The sequence below is a fragment of the Chinchilla lanigera genome, unplaced genomic scaffold (assembly GCF_000276665.1).
Source record: "Chinchilla lanigera isolate Chin_1 unplaced genomic scaffold, ChiLan1.0 scaffold00023, whole genome shotgun sequence".
Lineage (NCBI taxonomy): Eukaryota > Metazoa > Chordata > Mammalia > Rodentia > Chinchillidae > Chinchilla > Chinchilla lanigera.
In genome coordinates this window covers 6,192,899-6,218,834 of record NW_004955424.1, presented here as the reverse complement: position 1 = coordinate 6,218,834, position 25,936 = coordinate 6,192,899, and the positions used below count along the sequence as shown (strand labels likewise).

Below are 25,936 nucleotides of genomic sequence, written 5' to 3'. Positions count from 1 at the left end.
GGGGGGCTGGGGGAGCCTGCTCGGCCGGCTCCGAGGGCCTGCTCGCCCCGCCCGTCCCCTGGGCCTCCCAGCGCCTAGAAACTCCTGTGTCACTTTCATTGATGCAAAACTGAACTCATTCTAAGTTGAAGGCCCAGATAGAGATTCAGTGAAGAACTATTTTTAGAGTTACAATAGTAACTGTTATTGCACATGAAACTCTAGCCTCGCCTTCAATTGCTGTGCTTGTTGCACGTCTTGAGTGTTAAGAATGTCGAGGCTTAGGGACTCAGGACTGATGGCCTCTTGTCCTCAAGACAACTGAAATAATCAGCTCTTGATCATTTAATCCATCACTCCCAACTGTAGAGAACAGCAAAGGTGTGCTCTGAAACTAACATTAGTTTGCCGTCCATTCTTTCCTTCATTTTTTGTTGACAATCTTTAGAATTCTTCAGAGAGGTCTTATTATCAAAAAGATTATGTTTTGTAAACAAAATGTTAAAATTCCCATAGTAAGATTAAACTTCTTACTGACAAATAGCTCATAAGTTAGAGAACCCAAGCAAACTGGTTGACGCTGATGCCTATCATTTCAATGACTACTGTTTAAAGTTCGTACACTTCTGCCTTAGATTATTAAAATCCCCCTAAAGGGAAAAGCATAAGGTAAATATCAATTATTAATGAATTTTGAGTTTCTCTAAAATAATCATTATAAGCTTCTTATTTAATATAATCACCAGTTTTTCTTCCTTAAGCTATCCAGATCTGTTTCCATGTCCAAAACTGAATAATGAATATGATAACCTTTTAATTAATCCGGAGGAAATTATAAATGACTTTCATTTTAGCTGGTGATAATATCTGATCAAATGCCCATTAGAAAAATACCAGACCTACTTGGTATATTCAATGAGAAATGTTTGAAAGGATTGTGTCAAGTGTTCTGCAAACTATTTGTCCTAGGAATTTTAGGATAAGAGATTTTTCTATCCGATCCAGCCAAAAGTGCTTGTCCGAAGTTTGGATGATTCACTGATCCCAGCCCCATTCTCTTGTCTTCTAGCATTTCTTAGTTTTTCATGAGTGCATTAATCCTCCTTAACTTTTAAGGACAGGACTTTTGTATTTTTGATTCCTTTAATTTCAAAGCAGATCAGCTGTCGGAGATAGCTGTAGTCTAAGTCACAACAACAGAAATGGCTAAACAGCACTTTGGGCAAAGCAACCTGGGAGCTCTGGGAGACCTGATAGTGAGAGAGGGAAGGAACAGAATTCTAAGAGCAGGGAAAACTCACCACGTAATAAACCATGCTTGGTAGAGCAGATTTCCTCCAGCCCTTCCTTGTAAATTCACAGGTTCAAATCAATGTGCCTTTGTGCTGTATGTGTAGATGCCAAAATAACTAGATGAAAATGGATAACTTATGGCTGACCTACTAGTCATTGTGCCTGTGTATTACTATAGCAACCAGCTTGCTTACTGCTTGTATGGTGAAATCTCTGTGTGCTTGAGAAGTCTGTGGAAGTGACTAGTATGTTGCTGATTTAGGGAGCATGATTACCTAGCCGAGGTTAGTACATCTATATTAAACAGGCCAGGCAGTCTAACCAGATACCCTCCTAATCCACAGAATTTTTAGGAAAAGCTAACAATGTTTACATTTCACTTTTCCTTTTATTCCTTGCCTCAAAGCTTTTACTTGAGAAAGAACTGCTTAGGGATCGTGGAACAACCTGTGCTTTCTAGCAGAGTAAGGGGCAAAGAAAGAAGACAAAAGATAATTTGGTCAAATAAGACCCATGAAACTGACCACTTGGGGGCTCTTAGAGGCCATCACTGCCTTCTTGCTGTTTTTCATAAGCACACAGCTGTTGGGGACAGTCGATGCTCAGTTATAAGTGAGGAGTGGGTGAATGGAGTGTGAAATAGCCTGAGACTTCAGTAGCAACTGATGGACAATGTGAAAGGGATATAAGACTAAAATCCACTCATGAAACCATCTAGAACAATCATTGACAAGCCACTGCCACTGTCTCAAATCCAGCCATCTGCCCATTGATATGAAGTTGCACTTACTGTATTTCTTCTAAAGCTTCACAGCTGAGGAGTTGTGGCAGACACCAGCGGGCCCACCAAGGCAAAAACCCACACTATCTGGACTTTTACAGAAAACCTCTGCCAACCCCTGCTCTAGAAGTAAATCTAGCTTGAGAAGAAATAAATATAATAATGGCATAAGAGTCCACAGTTCCTAAAAAGCTGAAGAACCTTGAGTCTGCCTCTTGCTTTTCCCTTAAATAGTGATGCCAATCATTTTACAGGATTTCTACAAACTCGATATTATACAGCAATCATTGGGCTTCTATGTGAAATGAAAGCATTCTAGGGAAAAATTTAGCAGCTATTGAAAATGCAAAGTTGTGCAGTAGTTAGAGACAGGAAGTGAAAACTGCACCAGAACTCTGAAGAGAGAAAGTAGTTTACAGATACACAGTTATTCATATTTGTAGTAAAGCAAAAGAGAGTGGTGAATGGTCTTCAGTTTTAGAAAACATGATAGGCTCTTTAATGACCACAAAGAATCAGAAGGCTTTAGAAATACTAAAGTCTACTTGTGCTAAGAAGTGAGTACCTATTATTTTTCCTGCCATACCCGGTATCAAAATTAGTCCAAGTTCCCCAGCCTGCTCAAGTGAGATAGGTTTCACTCATCTGATACCCGGAGTACCTGGGAACTGCTAAGGTAAGTTTAGGCTTCCCAGGTGTTCTTGTACAAATCATGGGGGTTCTTCTGAGATCCATCAGACAAGTGATGTAACATGGAATGGTGAGACATGTGGTGTATAGGGTCAGACGACTCTGCCTGGTACAAATCCCACCACACTTTGTCAGGTGTGCGGAACAGTCCCCATCCTAAACAAGTGAGTGCTTTAAGAGCCGGGGATATAGCTCAGTGGCACAGCCCCTGCCTGGCCAGTGTGAGGTCCTGAGTTTGATTCCCAGTACCAAAAAAACAAAAAGAAAGGAGGTAATCATTTTAGAGGCTTCTCCTCTGTGTCTTGCTTCAAGTTCATTAGCTGTACACTTTCTAAAGGCGTCTGTGGTAACCTGCCATCAAATCCACCCATGCAGCGATTGTCTGTCCCATTTGCCAATCCAATTGTGGGGGGATGAAATAATTTTTGAGCAGCATTTCACAAGGGTCCTTGCTGGGGTGAACTTATCTTGTTAAACGTGGAACACTTGACTCTCTTACACTCAGTTCAAGCTGCTGTACCTATTGAATCGCAGATAATGAAAGGCAGGTGTTAGATGTGCTTGGATTTCCTTTCATGGTAAACAGTGATAAAGGGTCTTTAAGGCTCTGAATGTATGAAGAATGAAAAGAAAGGGACTTTTGTTGAATTAAGATTTGTGAATTTAAGATTTGTGAACTTAAATAACCAAGTCCATAAACACATGAATTTTTGTAACACAACACTGATCTTAGAATGAGAGGACCTGATGGTGGTGTTTGCTGCTTTTTCTCATCAAAACAACACAGATAATGAATCTCATCCTGAAAAACTCCCTCCTCGCCCTCACTATGACATTGTAAAGAAGGTCAGATGAAATGACACCTAGGAAATTCTCTGCAAGTTATAAAAACAGTACATGCATAGAACTGTTATTATTATCATCATCGTTATTATCACTATTGGAAATAAGTGGCCAGAAATAGAGCAGATATTCCAAATATGCAGAAATGCAGAATCACAAATCACACTTCTTGGTCTAGGTTAAGGTATCCGAGCAAAGAAGTTTTAGTAGCGATATCTGTTCAGCCTTCACACATGCCGCATCAAGTTCCACCCTTCAAAAATGGCAAATTTAGGCATACTTAGAAATTGGGTGATAGAAAAAGTATCTGTCCTGGTGGAGGGGCGGGAAAATTCAGAGAGGCCCTTTAAGAGAGAAAAGCCTTAAGCAGTTGTGTGAAGGAAATGTTACAGAAAAAAATGAATTTTTTTCTTTTACAGTGCTCTTTAAGTCGCCCATTCAACACACTCAATAGGAACCCATGATTGTGTCTGAACAGCATCATTTATGAGACCAGTCAGGCCTGTACAAGGTCAAGTTGGTCACTGTAGCTTAATAATTGGGAATTGAGATGGTGGAGGAGTTTTGGTGGTAAGTGCAAGTAGATGATCTATCTTGTTTTTCCTCTACATCCCTGGACAAACACAGTGCTTCAAACACCAAGAGCTCTTCAAATGGTAGTAGAAATAATAAATAGTGAACACTAATCACTGTTTAGAGTGGAGTAAAGGGATGAAGCATATTTTCTCTGTGATGACTTCTTATTTCTCTTATAATAAGATCCTTTCTTTTAGAACTAATTGCATCAATATTGTACCACTTTATTTTTGTGCACTGACTTTCACTCTTTTTTTAGCAAAACATTTAAATATTCTCAATAAAATATGACATTTGTGTAGATTTTTCTTCATGGATGTATTTTTTTCCCCTTTGAGATCAGCAAGAAATTTTGAAATGCACAGTTGAGGGAAAATAATTACAGGAACTTTTTCAGTCTTTCAAGAATGAATGTCTATACATTAAAAAGAATTGCAGAGGTTTTTTTTTATTGGGTAGTTTAAATAAAACACAGTTTTTCAAAGTCTCATGCAAGTTTAAGATTATGCTCTTCTAGTTGGCTGGGGAGAGCCATTTTTCTTGTCTTTGCAGGCAACTGTTTCATATTTATCAGAGAGTTGCAGGTTTTTAGATTTGTGCAAAAAACACTTTTGTGATATCTGTTGGGATGGAGCTCAATCTACATCATTCCCTCTTCTTGTCTGTCCTAAGGGCAAAGAACTTTTGGTCATTTTTAGTGTTTATTTTTCTTTTTAAACTTATGAGCTAAATTGTGTCTGTTCTTCCATTACTCTTCCTCCCCTGAAATAAGAAAGTGAATTTTTCAAATAGGTATGATCCATTGACTGCATTCTTTTCGGTTTGCTGAAGAAAATGCAGTTATTTACATTGATGAATAGCCTTAATTGGGTAAAATAGACTGGTAGTGCTGAGCTAATACCTTTAAATGTCTTGTCTTATGCAATTAATATTCCCTTGTCACCCATACATTTAAATAGTTGGAAGAAAACCTTGTGTTCTTGACTCCTGTCAGACTTAACGAACGATTTTGTCAAGTCATTCCTTTCTGCCCAGGTTGATTGATAGCTAAATTTTGGTCTTCTAGCTTATGTAAAAAGCGTTAACTATGCCTTTCAGCTTGTAGGCAAGGGCATTTTAACCATTCTAATAGTCAATTTACAGAGAAATTACACAGCCTGTTTACTGGAGGGGTCAAAAATGTGCCCCTATTCACCAGGGGCACAAATCACAGGGCCCATGAGCTAATGAAGACTGTATTTATGAGTTCCTGAGCTTGCTGAATGATACCAAGTTCAAGGTGTCTCTGACTGGTTGCTGAGGACTTCTTCTGTCCCCTGTAGGGGTGCTTGAACTTATGGACTTCATTATAGATATATTTAGAATGAATATGTTTTGATCTTAATATTCTTAAGGATAAAAATAGAAATGACAATGCGAAATTGTCAGAGTACTAACCCTAATGACAGATTTCAGAGATCTCACATATAAGGCAAATTCCCGTTCGTCTCTGCCACCATTTGGCTTATGGACTTCCATACATACTGTTTCAAAATTTGGGAAGTGGATCCAATCTTTTCTGGGAAAAGTCGCATGTTTCCTGACTCAAACACAGTTAGACTCCTGAGACACACTTTATTAAGCTTTTCACAGTTTCCTATGTTAAAACTCTTTGACTGATATGATTACAAGGTGGTTATATAAAATCAGGTAGAGTTTTCCCTAGGTATACAGCCAAGGCCCAGTCTAGAACTACCTTGCAGATACTCAAATCTACAGAAGCTCAGTTCTCTCATGTAGCTTCATTCCTTCATATAAATTGGTGTGGTTTTTGCAAATAGCCCCTACTCATGTTCCTATATAATTAAATCATGTCTAGTTTACTTATACCTAACAAAATGTAAATGCTATGTAAATAGTTGTTATACTGTATTGTTTGTGGAGTCATAAAAGAAATAAGTCTGTACATACTTAGTACAGATGCAATCTTCTCTTGGAATACTTTCCATCTGAGGTTCAATTGATGAATCCTCCACTGCAGATCTTTCAGATCCAGAAGGCTGACTGCGTGACCCATCAGTGCACTTCTGCAGTGGGCATTTCTTGAACTGTAAGTCCTCTATTTTTCTCCAGACTCCAGAAACCTTCATGAAATTACAGAGTTTCATGGTCAGTATCCAGTAGACCCCTTTCCACTCCTGGAATGGGGATTGATAAACACTTCTGCCCCTACTGAGGCTTCTGGTTCACTCTGGTGGTATCAACCTGCTCCTGAATCTTCTTTCATCCCCTCTATTGGGTGTTCACTTCCTGTTGTTCTTTTTCAGGGTTGTATAGCAAGGAAGCCTTCACATACTTCACTTATCACCCACAGGTCACATTTATTCCTAGAACATCTCCATTGTTGTTAGAGAAAGCATTGCTTTGGGGTAATAACGTATGCCAAGCTGGCGCAAAGTAGACATAAAAAAAGTTGTGCATGGTAGTAGTTTAGAGTGTGAACTGAACTTAGTTCACACTCTGGGGCCAGAAGATCTTAGTTCAAATCTTGCCCCTTCCACTTTAACTCTGTGAACAGGACAAATGGCCCAGGTCTATTGCTTCAGCTTCCTTACCTGTGAAAGAGAGAATAGTAGCTGGGGTTTTTGAGAGAAATGAGTGAGATACTCTGAGTGTTTAGAAGACTGGCACAAAGCAAGCACTAAAGCTGTTATTGTGAAATGTTAATTTTCCCTGACCTTTCCCTGCCAGCCCTCCCCACCTGCATCCCACGTCACATTGCTGTAGTAGCTGCTGTCTCCATACACCCTCCTTTCCACTCGGCTCTCTTGTGCTTCCTTTGCCTGCAGTTGACATTTAAGGTCCCTGTTTTCTGCTAGCATTTTTACCAATATTTTAAGGAGTCAAGCTGCTGTGCCTGCTGGATTGAGGCCATCTGGAGATCTTCAGTGACCCTAGCACTCCCCTGGACCCTGAGGCAACCTTCATTGCCTCTTCTCATAAAAGCAATTGCCCTTGCCTATCATGTAGGGAAAAGAGGACTTTGACACAGACCTGTGTGTGCTGGGGCAGAAAATGAAGTCAATAGGAGGAGCTAAGCACCTGCTCCTATCCTTCAGAATGAACACCAGATAACCTTCCCTGTCCTAATCCCCATGATTTGTCTTTTTGATGCAACTGTTGAATTGGAGAGTTTTTTGAGATATAAAACTGAGAAATTTCCACTGTGATATTTTGAAGTGTGGCTCATCCCTATTATTGAAGCAAACTACTGTTGCTCTGTGCTTTGGGCAATAGAACTGAATTGCCACACTAGACAACTGTTTGATCCAAAGTTTATTATCAAGATGTCTATCCCACCTTTCCAAAAAGGTGATTCAATGACCACAGAAAGTTATTCAATAAAATAAAATATTTATATTATCTTTTCAATTATCTATTTCAGAACCTCAAGAACACACAATAGCACATATCATTCACCAGTGTGTGGTGATCATTTGGGCCCAGCTCTCTCATGTATTTGGTCTTATTTACTCTTGACCTATCTAGGATGGGCCTGACAAGGTTACTAAAATGAATCAGTTCTGTTCAACCTATTTATCCCCCTTCACCTAGAACAATCAATGCAGCCTGTACACATCCCCACAGAGTTGGCAAAAAGGATGACTCAGGCTGCCCAAAGGTGAATAGACCCTTTAAACTCATGAATGCACTATGGTGGCCAACATTCCTTGGCCCCATGGCTGAGCCCAGTGTCACAGAGGCTAGGTCCTACAGTGACATGGAGAACTCATAAATGGCTGTCATAAATGCAACAAGTTGACTATAGTAATCTGAGTTCACCTCAGTGCTTCTTATTCCATCACAGAGACATTTCCTAAGTTTTATGCTGATTATTAGCATTCTTGGAGGCAAAATCAAGAGAGCATGGATAGTTGCTTTGGTTAAACTAAACCATCAAGTGTTTGCACATAGGTGTTGCTAATGATGGCAGTTGTGATTTAATTGATCCATCAGTGCCTAAATAGATGGATATAGATGGTATAGGTGGAGATAATCATATGGCCCAATGAACTATTATTCTTTTTCAGAGATAATTGTTTCCATTAAGGAAAAATGGTTATGTATCCCAATTGAAAGGATTTTGCTTCATGGAAGATAGTTGTTACCATCAAGATAATGACCAAAGAATTTTGTGTTTCTTTTAAAAAGAAAAAAAATGATAATTTCCAGTGTTCTTCCTCAGGCTTCGTAGATGTCTACCCACCAACCTGCTCCTATTCCCTGTCTGAATAATGAGCAGTGCTTTCATTGCCAGTGGACTGTGCATATTGGTGACACCTTTAGCTTATTAAAGTAACTTTGGGTGGGTTATTGCACTGACTGATTACTTTAATTGACCTTCATACCGGCTAAAATTTGCCTGACTTAATGAGGCTCGATTCCTGTCAAGCCCCCTAGGCTGGATGGCTGCTGTCCCAGTCACTTTGCTGCTTTGATTTTTCATTTTTATTAATAATTATACTGCAAAACTTTAGAAGATGTGGTAAAATATGTCAGTGATCATGAAGAGCCTGGAGCAGCTATACCCACATAAAGAGTTTTGAGCCTATTCAGAAATCATCCTCTACTCCAAAATTCGATCTCTTTTTGGTCTGTCTTTCCTGTTATTCTTAACAGGTCTTTTTTCTAAGCATCTGAGTGAGAGCATTAAATATCATCAGCCCAGCCTAAAATTTAGTGTTCATTTTTATTTCTGAAAGCCAAGGTAGCACTGGGTTCCTCATCCATAGGGCCAATTCTTCCTCAAGATTGACATGCAGGAAGCTTTCATTGTAGGGGAGATTCAGCAAAGAAAGAAAGCATTCATCCTGCAGGAGAAATACGGTTGATTAGCAGTAGCTGCCTAGAGCACTATGTTGAGGATTACGAAGTAGTAATTTGAGCTGAGCATAAAATAATGCTGTAATTGATTAATCATGTCTGGCATGGCATAGAAAGCAAAAGTGGTAACGTACTTACCATTCCTGTCCTGGCTCATACTTTTTGGTCTTATAGAAAACCTGTCACAGTTTAGTTATTTCTTGTCAATATATGTATACTTTTCTACTCAGTTCAAATTTCCAAATGCCTGAGTCCCTGAATTAGTGTTTTGCCATATCTTTTTTTTAATAGGGCATTGTATATAGCCCAGACAAGTCTCAAATTCAAAATCCTCCTGCTTGGATCTCCTGGCTAGTTGGGCTTACATACATTCACCACTACGGCCAGCTAGAACTACTCTTTATTGGTCATTCTTTGTTTGAGAATTAATATATGAAAACCTTTTTATGTGTTTGAAGCAGTCTTCCATTTTATGAGTATGAGAAGCTAATATCCCCAAAGCATTTACCTTCACAAAATACTTGCCTCCAAGTATCTCCTTCGTACACCTTTGCCCTCGATGTGAACACGTGACCCAGAGTTTCGGTGTGTATTACGCTTAAAATGATGATCAAATTCCTCTGCCTAAGACTTTGAATCAAAAGCTGTTAACTCAAAGACACAATGTGTCCCACCTCTTCTGCACTAATATGGGGCAGTTTTTCTGTTTGTAACAGAGACTGGGAACTTGACAGAGCTAATAGGTCTTCTAGGAAAATGCTCCTCAAACCTTATTATTCCGAGGAATCACCACTGCATCTTATCAAAGTACAGATTATGATGAAAATACAGGTCTGGGGGTGCCATGAGTTTGCATTTTTAATAAACATTCAGGAAATGGTGGGGATCAGATCTGTGCCCAACACCTTAAGTAGAAAGGACCTACGGAAGGAAAGGCAGGCTGAGAGAAGACAAAGTTGGCAAGAAAGAAATATAAGCAGAGCCTCGACTAGTTCCAGGTTTGTTTCCTTTTGATGAGACCATAATCGGGACTGTGCTGTGAGACAGGGGCATAATATAGATGTGTGTACATGAAAACTTGATAAGAATATTCAGTATAGAATGATTAAATCAGTGGGATGAATATATCCATCACCTCACTTACATAGATTTTGTTTTTGTTTTTTTGTTTTTTTTTTTTTTTTTTTGGTCTTTTTGAGACAGGGTCTCGCTATGTGGTTCAGGCCGGCCTTGAGTAAGGCTGGCCTCGAGCTCACAGCAATCCTCCTGCCTCAGCCTCTGGAGTGCTGAGATAACAGGCATGCACCACCACACCCGGCTACTTACATAGTTTTTGTGGTAAGACCATTAAAAGTCTAATCTTTTAGAAATTTGAAATATACAATACATTATTAGAAGATGGTTTTTAATATATACATATACTGAGAAAAGTTTTCATGGATCACAAATTTTACCATGCATCATTTTCTTGTTTGGATTTTCTTTTTCAGGAAACACTGGTAGCCACATATTAAATTTTCTTTGTTCATCTTCAGGATTTGTCATCTTTTCTCAAATTCCTTTCTTGCTCCTTTTTCTCCTCAACTCTTTTGGGTTTAAATAGTTTTTTTCTTTTCACTTCTTACCTCTCTTAAAGTATTTGTTGTGATGTTTATTCATTTTTACTGTCTTTTTCAAGTGATTATCCTTTTATTTGTAATTCTTTCTTGAGTTCCAGCACCGAATTCTCAGTTCTTATTGTAATGTGTAATATGTATTGTAATCTTCCACATCTTATATAATTTTCTTAAAGTCCTTTAGCTAATTAGAAATAGTTACAGTTAAATTTGATTTACAGGCACAAATTTCTGGCATTCTTTCAATGTGTAGATGGATCATGTTATATTCTTTATTCTCAGTTTTCTTCTTCTTCTTGAAATGAAGTCTTATTAACTTGCCCAGGCTGGTCTTGAACTCACTATCCTCACATCTTGGTCTCTTGAGAAGCTAGGGTAACAAACATCTAGGATCACACCCAACCTCATTTCTCTTATACCTGTATGAAATTTAGCCTCATTTAAAGCTACTCATTTTTATGAAGATTGTCTTTCTGAAATGCTACGAAGATCCTTGATACAGGTAGCTCTCCTTACATTGCAAAAGTCTCACTTCTCTCATTATTGTATTGGAAAATAAAGTGGATTGATGAGTGAGATAGCCTGGCTCTGCTCATCTGCCCCTCTTTGTCCCTCAATTTATCTGTGTTTGCCCCTACTTTTGTCTCTTTTGCCCTTGAGAGTTAATTTTTGATGACATTTGCCATGGTGTCTTTTCTAGGTGGAGCCTATTCCAGAAGGGAGCTGGGCAGGGTGGTGTTTTTTTAAATTAAATAAATGTTTATTTAAAGAATTTCACCGTGTAATTCCTTCAGCACTAGTAAAGGTCACACTAATGTGGCTCTTTGTCTTCAAGATGGCCCCTTTTAAAAGAACTGGTGCTTACTCTAGTCATCCTGTCTGCCCACAATTATTTTATCTCCACTTGAATTATGGAAAAACAATGACAATTTCAAAACTCCTTGGATTTTACATCGAAATTTCTTCCAGCAATGTACAATTTAGGTAATATTAAGTGCTCCCAGTCTTACCTCCTTTAGGCCTTCTCTAGGTTTTTCCTTCTGCTGCCCTTTGACTGCAGGCAAGATAATTATTTAAGTCCCAGCTTCCTCATTACAGGAACAGGTTGAGATTCTCTCCTACCTTACAGTATTGTAGGACTCAAATGATACCATGTGTAAAGCTCTTAACTGAACGTTTGGCAGTTTATACATGCCCTGAAAATATAAGGTTAACAGTAATAAGCTGTATGCCCCGGCAGAAATTTAATACACTTTGTCAAATGAGTAACCAAGTAATATTAACTTTACACAGACCTGATTCTATTTTATACAGTGAAAAGTGAAATCCAATTCAGAGCTCAACAAAAGTAACTCCTACATACAAGTTCCTGTCTTACCGAACAATAATTAGTGCACAAAAGCAATAGAAACTTCTTCACAGTACTTTTCTTCTGACCAATAACCACTGTGTATGTTTCACTTTATCAAAGATTAGAAAACATGCAGATTGTTTACCGTCTTCTGTTCTGTTTATTTTTATTTGTAGCTATCTACATGCAGACAATGATGAACAAAGCAGTGTTAAGGTGATTGTTCAGGGACAGTGTTATTTTCCTTTCAAGCAGCTGCCATGATTCCTATTTGAAAAAATCTGGGGATGATGTATAATTACGCATTGTTAGAAGATTCCAGTTTGTTTATTCCTTATCTTAGAGAACAATTGTAAGTTTTTTCTTTCTGGAGCACAGCAATCACACCAACATAGCACCTGCACAGAAACATTTCTGAGGATTTTAGATGCTTCCTTTCCTCACCTCTAAGAAGTACCAACACTGGGTCAAGAAAGGGCAGGGATTGCACTGTGGAGTGGTAAGATGTCAGGGCTGGCTTCAAGGCTTAGCTCTTCCTATAAATTTCTCCACTGGTTAGCTGATACCTAGATTTGTCCTTTTCTTTTTGTCCCGATTCAAAACTCCTGAAAGGATCACTTTGGTCCTTGAAATCTGGGAGACCTCTGATAGGAGAAGACCTTATTGTTTTGAGATACACGCCAGATTCTAACCATCACATTGAAATGTGATATATTTAATACACAGCTAGATACCCATCTCTCATCAGTCTGTTTTTCTTTGATATGGTAAACACTGACAAAATTAAAGACAGAGAGTGGGGACATTATTTACATGGTAATGAGGCAGGCAATAGTTTAAAGAAAGTCAACTCTTTTATTATTCATTAATTATATGTCTTGCTTCTGTTTTCAATTGTAGCTTCGTAAAGCAGTGATGGATCACATATCTGATTCTTTCTTGGAAACCAACGTCCCTTTGCTGGTTCTCATTGAGGCTGCAAAGAGTGGGAATGAAAAGGAAGTGAAAGAATACGCCCAAGTGTTCCGTGAGCACGCCAACAAGCTGGTGGAGGTGAGTCAGGCGTGGTGGGCGGGGTAAAGCTTATGATCCACGGATAGATGTGGACTTTGTGGCTACATGTGGCTCTGGGAATTTCAATAGACAGACCTTGTATGGCTTTATTAGAAAAATAAAGTCCCAGAACCTTCTTTTCCTTAACCTTTTTATTTGTCTATCCCTTTCAAAGGAAACCAGCTATTAGTAATCTCTCTTATCTTTATCTTTCTAAATGTGCTCTGTGACATGTCCTTACAGCTTTCCTGAGCAGTACTTAAAGGGTGAAACTGAACTATAAAGGACTTTTCCCAGGGGTTGAAGGAAGAACTTGTGAGTGAAGAACTTATAAATATAGGTTAGTGGCAGATCACTTAACTGGCATGTGCATGACCTGGGTTCCATCCCCAGGACTTCAAAAAAAACAAAATGAAATCACACAAAAACAAAACTTCTGATGCGCTGAATGCCAGGTTTGATTTAAGAGAGAAGTGAAACTTCCCAGTGGAGGTCTAGCACACAGGCCCTTTCCTGCCCTCCTGCTCCGCTCACCATCCCACGCACTGACACATGCATTGCACAGGACAAAAACTTCTTCCAAACACATATTTGGACTCCTGGTGAAAGATCTTCAGCAGTAGTAGTGTAACCTCAGGCCCATCAGTATATTTTATATATTAGATTAATCTAATGTGGTACTTATAAGTTTACCAAACACTGCAGAATATCAAAAAAATATTATAAAGGAGAAATAGTAACTAGGCTACCTGGATGCAGGAGCTAAATAGCAACAGCTTGGCAAAGGTAAGATGAGTGACGTGGTGTTAAACAGGAAATGTGTGTGAAGCAGAGCCAGAGCCACGGAGGTGTGTGGAACCTGGTAAATCTGCACAATGGGGTTTTGAACCAGATTCAAACTTTAGCCAGTTCTGAGGGTTCAGTACTAGCACCACTACCACCATGGGACATTCCCATTCTTTTTTCTCAATAAGTTTATTGGATATCAAATCTATTGTTTTTCTAGAGTGGTGACAGGGATAATGCTGAAGTCAGTGGTATCCTAAATCCTTGCTTTGCTTGCTCTTTGGTTAATGCAGCACTGTCGTTGGCTCTGTGGCTTCAGATACCCAGCCAGCAGGAAGTCCTACACCAGGCTCGGAGCCCCACGTCAAGCTCCTGGTTATCTGAGACGAGAGTTAAATTATCCCCCATAACAGCCTTCTGCAAGTTCTATGTACTAAAGCATAAGCCACCATAATTAATCCTCAAACTTCTTACCATGATTCCAGTATCTGAGGTAACAGTAGCATGAGGATAACACTAAAATGTGGTCATAGTCGTAATATTAAGACAATCTTTCTGGTTTGGTTTCCTCTTGCAAATCAAACTCTCCATCACTTGTCATGTTCCACATCATGGCACAAGAGTTCACTTGGACTGAAGTACTGGAAACTGATGCAGGAAGATCACAAGTTTGAACCTAGCCTGGGCAACTTAGTGACTTACTGCATTCTGCCTTGAAATAAGAAAGAAGGATGAGGATGGAGTGAGAAGTCCCTGAGTTCAATTCTCAGTAGTGAGGAAAAAAAAGGGTTCACTTGATTGTTGAGGAATCTAGAGTCTTTTCAACATTGACCTTAGAAACCTTGGCCATTTCCATGCTTTGAAGTGAAGGTAAAAAAAGAACAAGTGGAGTGGTAGAAGGGAAATGAGGAAGGAAGTGAAGGCAAAAATAATAACAGAAGAGTGCAACAAAGCTCTAAGTATTCACGTGATAAAATAATATCAGTATATGAATACATAAGTACAGTTTTAAAAGGCAATTGCAGAATTCATAGAAACACTAATAAATGGTGTGTTGTGGATACTGTAGATGAAGATTATGGGAATGTGTGTAGTGCTGTATGACAGACATCGACAGCAGTACCGTGAGTTTCTTTCTGGATTTCTGTGGGAAGCCTCACTTGCAGAGCATATTTGAAGTTCAGAGTTGGTGGCCTCAGATTTGGTGGCTCATATTTGTATGAATGAGCCCAGCAAGAAAGGAAGAGCCACATTTTCTACTGCTTCTTCCTTCTCCTGGGGTAGTCCCTGGACACATCCCCAATTTCCTCTCAACCTATGTTTATGTTCCACTGGAGGTGATTCCTCTCACTATGGGTGATATCGGATCCCCAACTTGGAACAGACACAGAAAGCTCAGGGCAGCCGGACCCTGCATGTAAGAAGATTCCTGCCTCGCCTCCCTCAATTCCTCCCTTCACCACGCAGGCGTGGTCATTGCAGCCAGTCAGCCTTGGAACATCTGTATGCCGGGAGATGCAGGGTCTGGAAAGTAGAGTGGCCTTTGACTACAGAGAAGCTGCATCCTAAGAATTTCTATAGATCATGTGCTTTAGATAAGTTTAAAATTTCTTTCCCCACCCCTCCTTTTTGTGACACTGGGAATTGAACCCAGAGCTTTTACATGGAGCCACATTCCCCATCCCATCTACTGTGAGACAAAGTTTCCTCAGGTTGCTGAACCACCTAGGTAAGTTGGGACTCATGAACTTCCTGCTTCAGCCTCCCAGAGTGCTGGGATTATAGGCATGGGCCACCATGGTTGGCTATATCTCTTCATGATTTTGTTAAATTCTGACTTCACTGACTGCTCCCTCATGCTTTTCAGCAAATTATTTTTATTGCACCCTTCTCATTGTCTTCAGCAAGAGAATGGGTACTTTTCACGCTTATCTCATTGTGTCTAATTGCAAAATATCTGAGGGAACTGATGAAAATAAATATGTGGACAGCTGAGCATGGTGATTTATACCCATAGTCCCAGCACTCTAAGAGGCTGATGCAGGGTGATCATAACTTTGAGTCCAGCCTGAGAACTTAGTGAGACTACATCTCAAAAAAAAAAAAAAAAAAAATTAAGAAAAAAAAATAGAAAAGGGAGTGCTGAGATGTAACTCAATGTGAAAACTCTGGCTTCAATCCACAGTATTTCCAAAAACCTACTTTTTAATGTTTTGGTCAGAGGTATGTTCATTCAATGAGCGTACTGGTCTCCCATAACTCAAAGAATATGTACGTCCGTAAAGACCAGCTTGAACTGAAATAATGGGCTTGAAGCCCTATCTATTTTTGTAGCTCGGCACATCATCACACCCTCCCTGGGCACCTGTGGCTCCTGAGGACCCCTGATGGTCCTCTGCACTTCCATCAGTGTAAGTCATAGAAAAGTCACTCACCACATTTTGAATAAAGAATACAGGAATACAGGAAATAACCTGTCAATTATTGACAGTTGTTTCAGTCCTTCCACATTTCTTGACCACTGAGTTAAAATACCATCTATTCAGTTTTCCAACCTCTCATATTTTTTCCTTGTATTTATGTGTTATTGCCCCACCCCCCGGCTTTTATTTTGTGTTCACAGCAATTGATGCCACAAGGTATGTGGGGCTGGTTCCGCCCTATTACACAGCGTCAAGATCCTCAGCAAACCTTGAATATGGACGATTTGAGGGCAAACAAAATATTGGTAAAATATGAATGGAAAGTATAATTTGATTCTTCATAATTTCTTCAGCAAACAAAAGTAGGGAGCTCTTTGCTTGTTTTCCTCTTTCTAGTATTTGTAATATTTTATAAAGATTAGATTCTCCTATTCAACTGACCCAAATTTGCACCAGAGACTGTTGACTAGAATTCAGAGTTTTAAATATGATGGTTTATGATCAATGTCGACTGTCACAGGAAATGTCCCGTAGGACTGTATGAAATAAATATCAGCAGCTTCTCATATCCACAACCCAGCTAACTCACCCTTCTGAGAGTTGGCTAAGGACCTCAAGTTGGGGATGCCTCTGAGGATGTGCTGAGCTCACATAGGACACCTGTCCTACCTCATTTCCAAGCAAATTAAATAGAATTTTGGGAAAAAGGAATGCAAATTGTGACAAATCTGTACTAAAATCATGTCTGTACTAAAATCATGTGGTCCAGGTGGAGGTGGAACGGATGTGAATCGGGGGCAAAATCTGCATTGCAATAAACATAAAAGCTAATCTTGAAAATGAAACACAAAACTAATTCATCGGTTTTGAGACTCGGAACTTGTTTTATTCCTCCCATTGCTTGGCTGTTCCGTCTCCCTGCCTGCTCTTCTCCCCAGCTCCACCAAACACTCTAATCAGTCTGAGCTCCCTGATGTGGAGATTCGTCGTGACTCCCGACAGCCCCCCTCATCTTCCGGACCTCCTTTAGTGCCTTCTACATTCGGCGGTCAAAGTGAACCGATTTTTAAACCTGCCATTAGATCCTGCAGTTTCTCTGCTTGAGACCATGCAGAGGTCCTGTTTTTCTCAGGTAAAGACCAAGATTTTAGAGCGAACCATATGGCTTGCATGATTAAAGAAAACCTCATGGCTGCGGTCTCCAGGCTCACTCTCCCTTCCTTCCTCTTTCTGAAGCGCCCCACGCTGAAGTCCTGAGCCAACCCTCAGGGGGCTGAGTTAGCCGGCTTCTGCACACAGGGAGAAATTACTAACATTTCTTTGGTTCAGTTCCATTGGTGGCACTCCTGGTGGTAGCTCACACTACTGATCATAGGCCATCATATTCAGTCCATTGAATTCTTCTCATCAACAGTTTCTGGTGTAACTTCAGGGTCTATTGATTAGGAGAAGCTAAACTTTATAAGATGTTACAAATACTGTGGAGGAAAACAAACATTTCAAAGCATCAGTCACTCATGTCATCCTTGGCTCGTTGAATGTATCATGCCCCTTGCTACCTAGTTTATGCTCGTGTTGTCCCTTTCCTGATGAATGTCACCTGCTGTCTCCTCCTCTCATTTCTAGTTATTGTTCAGTTTTCAGCCTGGATGTGCCCCCATGTGGGATGAGTTCACTGCATTTTCCCTCTTGTGGCATTCTACTTACCTCGGTATTGTATTGTACACAGAGAGCTCTAAGCCATATGATGCTTCTCCTGCTGCTTTACCAATTCCTGTGGGGAAAAGACCTTGCTAATTGATTCCTAACTGTACCCAGCATCACCCCAGTGCCTGTGGATAGCAGATATTCAATACCTAGATGATGCCTGAGGGTGAGTAAAATAATAAATGTAGCCAGGGATGTTGCCAGCTTTTCAGCCCATGAGGTTATATATATATTTATAGTACGATGGCAGGACCCTATGGGTCACCTTAGGGACCAACAGTAAAAACGTACAGTGCCTATTTAATTCCCTAATTTAATGCCAAGGAGGAATTTTAAGTCTGTGAAGAACTAATATGAGGAACTCTCCTCTCCACCGTTTGCCACTCAGACTCCAAAAAATACCTGTCTAAGGCTGCTCCTTGGGTAATGGTCTTTCCAGCACTGGCATTTCTCCCCTGGCCTGTGACTCATAGCCTGAGTTACAGTGGATGTGAGGAAGAGAGATGGCTCCATGTGACAAAGTAAAGTACTCAACTGAGGTCATGGCAATGATGAGATAGACAAGGGAATGTCAAGTCTCTGCTTCATTCTCTTGACCTTATACACTTGATAGCTGTACCCTAGGAGGAATAAGAAACTACATGTATTTGAAATGCAAAGCTGGAAAGTAAGAGATGAAACCTGAATTAATAATTACTTATGGGATCTGTTCATCAGTCAAGCTTTTGTTTCAGCCCTGGGTAAGTTGGTCTTCTTCCATCATCCTTCCACTTGTATTCAGCAGTAGCTACTGAGAGGCCCCCATGCTACGGAGAGGCACCCATGTGCTCGAGCTGTTCCTTCCTTGGTTTTGTAATCATGACAAAGTGACAAGTTCCTGCTTTCATGGGGTTAAATTCATTTGGGAAAGAAAGAAAAAGAAAGTGGTTAAGGGTGGAACTGTGTGCAGTGGTGTGAACTAAAAGAGAGTAAGAGGACAAAGAATAGTAGCAGTGGACATGTGAGATCAGGAAAGGTTTGTTTTATGACAGCTAAGCAGAGAATCGAAGGAAGTGGATGAATGTTGCATATTATGTGAAAGGCCAGGACAAAAAGCCCAAGGCAGCAGGGCACTTGGCGTGCTTGAAGAACAAAGAGACTGAGGTGACGGGAACTGAGAATGATGAAAATATTATAAGGATGAATGTGAGGGCTCAGTCAAGATTTTGTATTTTACTTCGATATTTGGATCGATTAGAGAGTTGAAAACAAAGGCTTGGCATGATCTGACTTCCATTTTCAAAGAAATATGCACTAGTCTATGGAAAATATAATATAGTGTAGGGAGCGAGAAGGATATATGATATTGCAAAGTCCAGCAAGAGATTAGTTCTGTGACTGGAATAAAGACAGGGGAGATGGGAAGAAATGGCTGACTGGGTTGTATTTCCAAGGTAGACCCAGTATCCTGGATGTGAGGATATAAGCCCGAAAAGGTCTGGGATGACTCCAAGATTTGATGTTCTGTAGTAAGGAAATCAGGTGGAACTTTTGAAAAAACTGTCTAGACACCCAGACTGCTTCTCAACTGGCTCTGGCTGCAGCTGTTTGATAGGTGTGATCCTGAAAACCCCACCCAAATGTCTTAGGTTTAAATAGATGCAGTAGAATTCTGTAAATTCCAGGGTCTTAATTCAAACCATAAGACAAAAAAAATGAAGAAAAATAGCATCAAAACCCATGTGTTTTTTAAATCACCATGCACTTTTTAAAAAAGTATAAATGGAACATTCTCATCTTTTTTTTTAAATCAAAGCTGTTCCTCCTAATCTAGTTACTATATTTGAATGATAACTAAGTTATTGGAGTTTCTTAAATAATTTAACTATAGAAAATCCATAAACAATAATATTCAGTGAAGAACTACTTTGTTTATCTCAAGCATATGTTAAGCTTGCAATAAATTTTGTTCTCCTATTTAAGAAGTTTATACTTCAGCGTTACTGTTTCTCCCCAAATTCCTTAACTCTTAATCCTTATTATATTTTATAATTGCTCCTATCATATACAATGAAACATTATAGAATACTTCAAGGGCCCATCTTAGTATCTTAATAATTATCTAGGTTTCTTTATAAAATATTCATTTCTTAATTAGTGCTTTGGAGAAAGTTAGGTAGTAGCCACTATTTTGGTTCCATGGTATAGATGAGAAAACTGAGGTTTCAAGAAGTTTGTAATTGGTCTAGTGTCACACAATTAGAAAGAGGAAGAATTCACACAGAGCCCAGGAATCCCAGACTGCAGACACTATACTGTATAAGCATCATGCAATATTATTCTATAGTCTGATCCCTCGTGCAAATTTTTAGTGTAATGCTTGGTCCTGAAATAACTACTCAAAAAATTACTACTTCTGTTGCTGCATATTGTAAAATTGCTACTTCTGTGGTTGCATATTGTACAAGTATTAAGTTTCATATATCTTAAGTCATATTTAAGAAAAGAGCTACAATTTACTGCACACATTTTGGGAAGTAATTTTTCTGCAAAAAAAATTTTTTTGGACTGGGAATATAGCTCAGTGGCACAAGCACCTGCCTGGCAAGTGCAAGGTCCTGAGTTTGATTACTGGTACAATAAGAAAGCAAAAAAGGGGGCTCGGGATTTAGCTCAGCGGCACAGCACCTGCCTGGCAAGCGCAAGGTCACAAGTTTGATTCCTGGTACCAGAAAAAAAAAAAAAAAATTAAAAAAAAAAAGCAAAAAAATTTGTGTGTGTATACTCTAGTGACATAGATAACCCAAGCTACTTTTGGTGGTGATACTGAGCAATAAGATAAGCTCATTCACTAGCTTCAAGAGCCTTGCCTGAAGAGCCTGCCTTGTTTACATCTATTCAAGTTACTAAAAGCTATAGACTATCACAATTGTTTGCAAAAAGTGAAGTCCAAGGGTATTAAACATTTTACTGTCAAAATATATTCAAGTGATTGAATTAACTCTGCACATGTTATTTACAGACACACAGTCAAAATCCCAAGGCAGGGTCACATTTATGAAGCAAATTACCTTTTTCCAAAAATAACAAGGATCAACTATTGGTTTCCATGAAATTTCAGTTCACAAGAACATTGATAAAAGCTAGCCCTACTTTAAATAAATTCTCTAAAATATATCTCAGTAGATGAATTATGTTCTCTTATGAAGAAACACATAGAAAAGAGAGGGAAATTAGTTATGTTGTCTATATCTAAGGAAAGGGGGACAGAGAATTTACATTAAGCTTATACGCTATGTTAGATCTTATAATGCTTTCATATGTTACCTGTTTTGTATCTTCCTAAGTAAGGGTTGTAGTTATTTCTATCCCACTTTAGCAGATGAGAAAACCTGAGGATCCAGGAAACAAATAGTGCGTCCAAAGTTGCCAACTGTTGGGTGATGGAGCCAGGATTCAGAAGCCCTAGGTCCAATTTCTTCCTGATATTTCAGTGCCCTTTGCCCTCTGTGATATATCTATTTATATTTATTAGCTTTATCCACTCCTTCCGAGTTTGTCTTTGCCACAATAAAATCGTAAGTGAGCACAATGTCCACTTGAGCCTACTTTTCCAGAGTAGAGGTAGAGGGTGGTGAGGTCTGAGAAAGAGTCCTAGGAAATTGGGGTTTGAGCTCCATGGTGATGTTGCCGGATCAGACATTCATTACAAGATTTCATTCCATGTTGTTGCTACGGACAGACAGGAACTGCTTGATCTTGTGTTACACTAATTATAGTTTTCCTGTTTCATCACCTACAGAGAAGATGCTCTCTGTATGTATATGTATGTTTTATGTTTTTTTTTGTTGTTGTTGTTTTTTTCTCCGGTACCAGGAACCGAACTCACGACCTTGCGCTTGCCAGGCAGGCGCTTTGCCACTGAACTAAATCCCCAGCCCCTGTTTTATGTTGTAGTTCACATTTTCTGCAACCATTAAAAAGGATTCATACGTTATTTAGCTAAATGAAGAAAACAACCATGTAGCATAATCTTATATGGTTTAGGACACACCCCTTCAAAGTAAAAGTGAAAAAACTGTTCCCCATTAAAGTGATGTGGTGTGGTTAAAAAAGACCAAGAAATGTTTTAATTGTGCAGGGGAAAAACTTTTGAATGTTTCTGTGTTCAATTTTTGTTTTTTGTAGGGGCTTTTTATGTCGCAAAGCCCTCTAGCCAGCCTGAAGCCATAGTTTGAGAAGATGGTGTATAGGGACTTTGCTTTTTGAACTGAAAACAAATTTTCAGGGTACCTTGACTCCATTAACTTTGGAAGAAAGTAGAGTTCAACTTCATAAAACCCTATGATCAGCCTGAAGCTCAGTGGATATGGATTTAACCCTTACCTTGAAATACACCGTGGGTCCTTTGGACCTGGTGCTTGTAATATATTGAGAGTAAAATAGTCTACCCCCATGGGAGTGTCAGCCATCACTTTAAGAACCTGACCCTTAGGTTTTGCATCTGACACATTATCGTTTAGGTCCTGCCTATCTAGAACTTGATCACTTGATTCCTAAATCTTTCCCAGTTGCAGATTCTAGAAAAAAGGAAAAATCAAAATAATTATCTTGCTCTTGGGTATATTTGTGACTGACTCTGGAATTTGGCAGCATAAGAGGAACATGTCATTGCAGTGGTTTCCCAGTGCTCTCATGCCTTATGTGGACATAAAAGTGAAGCTTGAGATGCAGCTGATAGCTGATCTGCCCCAAATCGTAAAGTGACCAACACTATGGAACCCAGCACTTCTTACTGTAATTCCATGACATTGGCTTATGACTGACCCAGTGTGTGAAAGACAATCTCAATAGTTGTTAATTAATGTGGCTCTTAGCTGTGTGGAAGCTAAAGACAAAATAGATGCTAATGCCTGACACAAAAAAAAATTAGACACTTGCTAAATAATATTATGTTGCTTACTGACATCATTTGTTTACAGAATGTAAAAGCTTCCAGTTTGCTCCGCTTTGACTATAGGCTCATTTGTGCTTGTTGGTAAAAGCCAATAGTTGTGGATAGCCACTGTGCCAAGGGGTGGCAGGTGGCATGGCACACTTCTGCACAAGCTACTCCAGGCTCCAAATATATTCTCAGTCCCTCAGAGGCATTGTATGTGCATTGGATACATACAAGTATTCTTTGATTGCAATCATATGTAAAATACAACATGAGTATCTCTAGGAAAAAAATTGATGTTTTAGTTGACCTTTAATATAAAATCCAAGTAAAACCGTGTGTAATAGAAATGAACCTTCCAGAAATTCCCTCACTGCCACTTCCAACCAGATTGCTGCCCTTGGTTTCTCCTATTTAAGCATTCTGGAGCTGCCACAGGGTGTGAATGTCACACATCCAAGGTGCCTGGGAATTGAGTCAATATTTTCACATAATGCCAGTTGCCACCAAAATATAGTTACTTACACAGACTGACAACTTGCTATTTTTTGTGCTAAAACAATAAGAGCCTCATGACTTGTAGTTTCCATTTCTTTTTCTGTTCGAAGAATGAACATGCCTTTCCAAATCTGTAAATTAGCCTAACAAAATGTTTTGCTTACCAAGTTGAGAGACATCAGATCCACTCCTCCCCACACCCACATAGCTTTTCTATGATTTTTAAAATTGAAAATGTTTGAGAAAATTAGCGTATAACTTCATTTTAAAATATCAGAAGCTTTAATTGCAAAGCCTGTAATGGATGGGCAGAAAGGTATGTCGGGCTGCCTCTATAGGAAAGTTACTACTGATTTCCTGCAAACTATCATGCCAGTTTCCACAGGGAGGCTGAAGACTTGGGGGACAGAAATGACAGCGGGGCAATAGAGTCTCCTCTAGATCAGTAGTTTTGCAAACTAAAAATAGGCAGTGATTTGACCTATCCCCACATAACACTCAGCTAAAGAGGCTGTTTTGATCCCCACAATCAAGTATCTCAAAAAGTCAAGTCCTTTCAAGTAGGTGCTTTCAAATATCTCTGTTATATAGAGCTTACAAAAAAAAAATCAAATTTGCTATTTACAACCAAATCAGTACATTTTTTGATGTGCCTTTTCTGTAACTATGACACCAAGTGGATCTTTGTCCCCAGCAAAGGACAGCTAATGTTTTAGCCTCATACCCATCCAGGAGGTAGAAGGTGACTCCTCCTCACCCAGGTAAAGTTCAGAGTTGGAAAAGCCAAAGCCAAATGCTCGAATAATGAGGCAGGCAGGGATGAAAGACAGGCCACGTTCTTGCAGAGGACACTGGAAAGAGGGCCAGGAATAGCTCAGGAAGTAAGACTCAGGCAGACGAGGTCAAAAGCTGAGGCAAACAGGAAAGGGAAGACTGGAGAGTTCATTTATTGGAGAAAAGTAGGAAGAGGGAGGTCTGACTCAGGCAGGGAAAACAGGGAATCTGGTCGCTTCTGCTAACAGCTCTGTCCCATAAAGCTCTGATTCATAAATTAAACCCACACTGTTCCCCTGCCCTTGAATTTTGCCTTGAGGACCTTTTTTCTACTTTTCCTGACTTCACAGACTGTGCGACCTCTGTTGTTTCTCCCTAGGGTCCTCCTGTCACCAGAAACCTTTCCAAAGGGCACTCAATATGTTTATAGGTTTCAATTCCTTATATTTCTACAAACACTGGTTGTTTCCTTGTTCTTAATTTCTCCTGATTGTTTTGAGGGGAAAAATGGACTATCCAATGAACCTCTTTGCTTTTTGCCTGGAATTTTGAGAGGAACAATTGCTTTTCTCAAACTGATAACAATCCAACCTTTGTCTCAGTTGTTTAACTGGATCTTGGAGGAAGGATTTTTGTTCAAATACCATTTATAAATGCTGCCTCAGAATTCTGAAGAGTTTCTCACAGTCAAAAAGTACTAATGACATTTGTGCAAGTGGTTTTCTTGCCCAGAAGAGTCAAAGTATAAGTCCATAAAGAAAGTGTCGAAGCTAATATTTCATCAGTCTATGTGGGAGAACTTCAGTGTGAAATGACAATTTCTTTTACAAGTTTCCCTAGAAGGTAGAAAGAAGTTAAGTGTGGTTTTCATTTTCACATAGCTGTTTGTAATTTCCTAACCCATCTCTTTCACAGTAACTTTTCAAAGAGTGAACACTTTGTTTTAAGAAAGGGATTTATAATTTTGCAGAAACCTAGTATAACAGTAGCCAGTTGGACTTGCAGTTGGTTATCACTCTGGGGCAATATGGTTGGTTGCTGACAATTATTTCAGTGGTGATCTCTTCTACTTTGAATAACTTGTTTACATGAATAGTGAATATAAAGACAAAAGTGTTTAATGAAGAAAATATGATTCTTCTACAAGTGTTTTTTACCCTCCTCCTTACTGGCATTTTGGTCTGTGAGAGTCTGTGGTGGGAAACTACTTGTGCATTGCAAGATGTTTCACACCTTCCATGGCCTATACCCACTAGATGCCAATGATATCTCCCCCAACAATCACCTGTGCAGTTGGGACAAGCAGTAATCATACGGACACTGGCAATAATCTCCTGGGAGACAAAATGATCCATATCAGCAAACAATTTCTCTATAATCTTTATAAAATATTAAAATATATATATCATAAAATTCAAATCATATATATGCAGTGCTCCATACCTATACTGATTAATTTGTAGCACATATTCTTTGATCTGAATAAAGTGACCAGCTAACCAAGAAATAGGGAAGCTTTGTTTCTTAATTAAAATGATCCTGAAATTATTGTTACTCATACTTTTATCAGTTTCTGTCCCACAGTAATATGGGAAAATCTCTCGTCACAAAATTACTTCCCTATGATCTTCAACACTGTCTCTAATGTCACAACTTAAAATATGTCTGAGTTTTCTGCAACTATGTCCAGGAGGAGACACTTAACTGTTGTTCAGATACCAGTATCTAATTAGCATTGTCTCCCTGATTCCTTTTTAACTAAGGCAGCTGGTTGAAAATAAGACT

The 25,936-nt window shown here is 39.3% G+C and overlaps 1 protein-coding gene across 2 annotated transcripts in view; it reads left to right on the top strand.

Annotated features, from left to right (window-relative positions):
- Window positions 1-25,936, top strand: part of Ctnna2 (catenin (cadherin-associated protein), alpha 2) — a 1,070,661-nt gene that overhangs the window by 836,996 nt on the left and 207,729 nt on the right. For both annotated transcript variants that reach the window (XM_005385453.2, XM_005385454.2), the window contains exon 9: window positions 12,893-13,045. In XM_005385453.2, coding sequence (XP_005385510.1) covers window positions 12,893-13,045 — 153 coding nt within the window. The remainder of the gene's footprint in view (window positions 1-12,892; window positions 13,046-25,936) is intronic.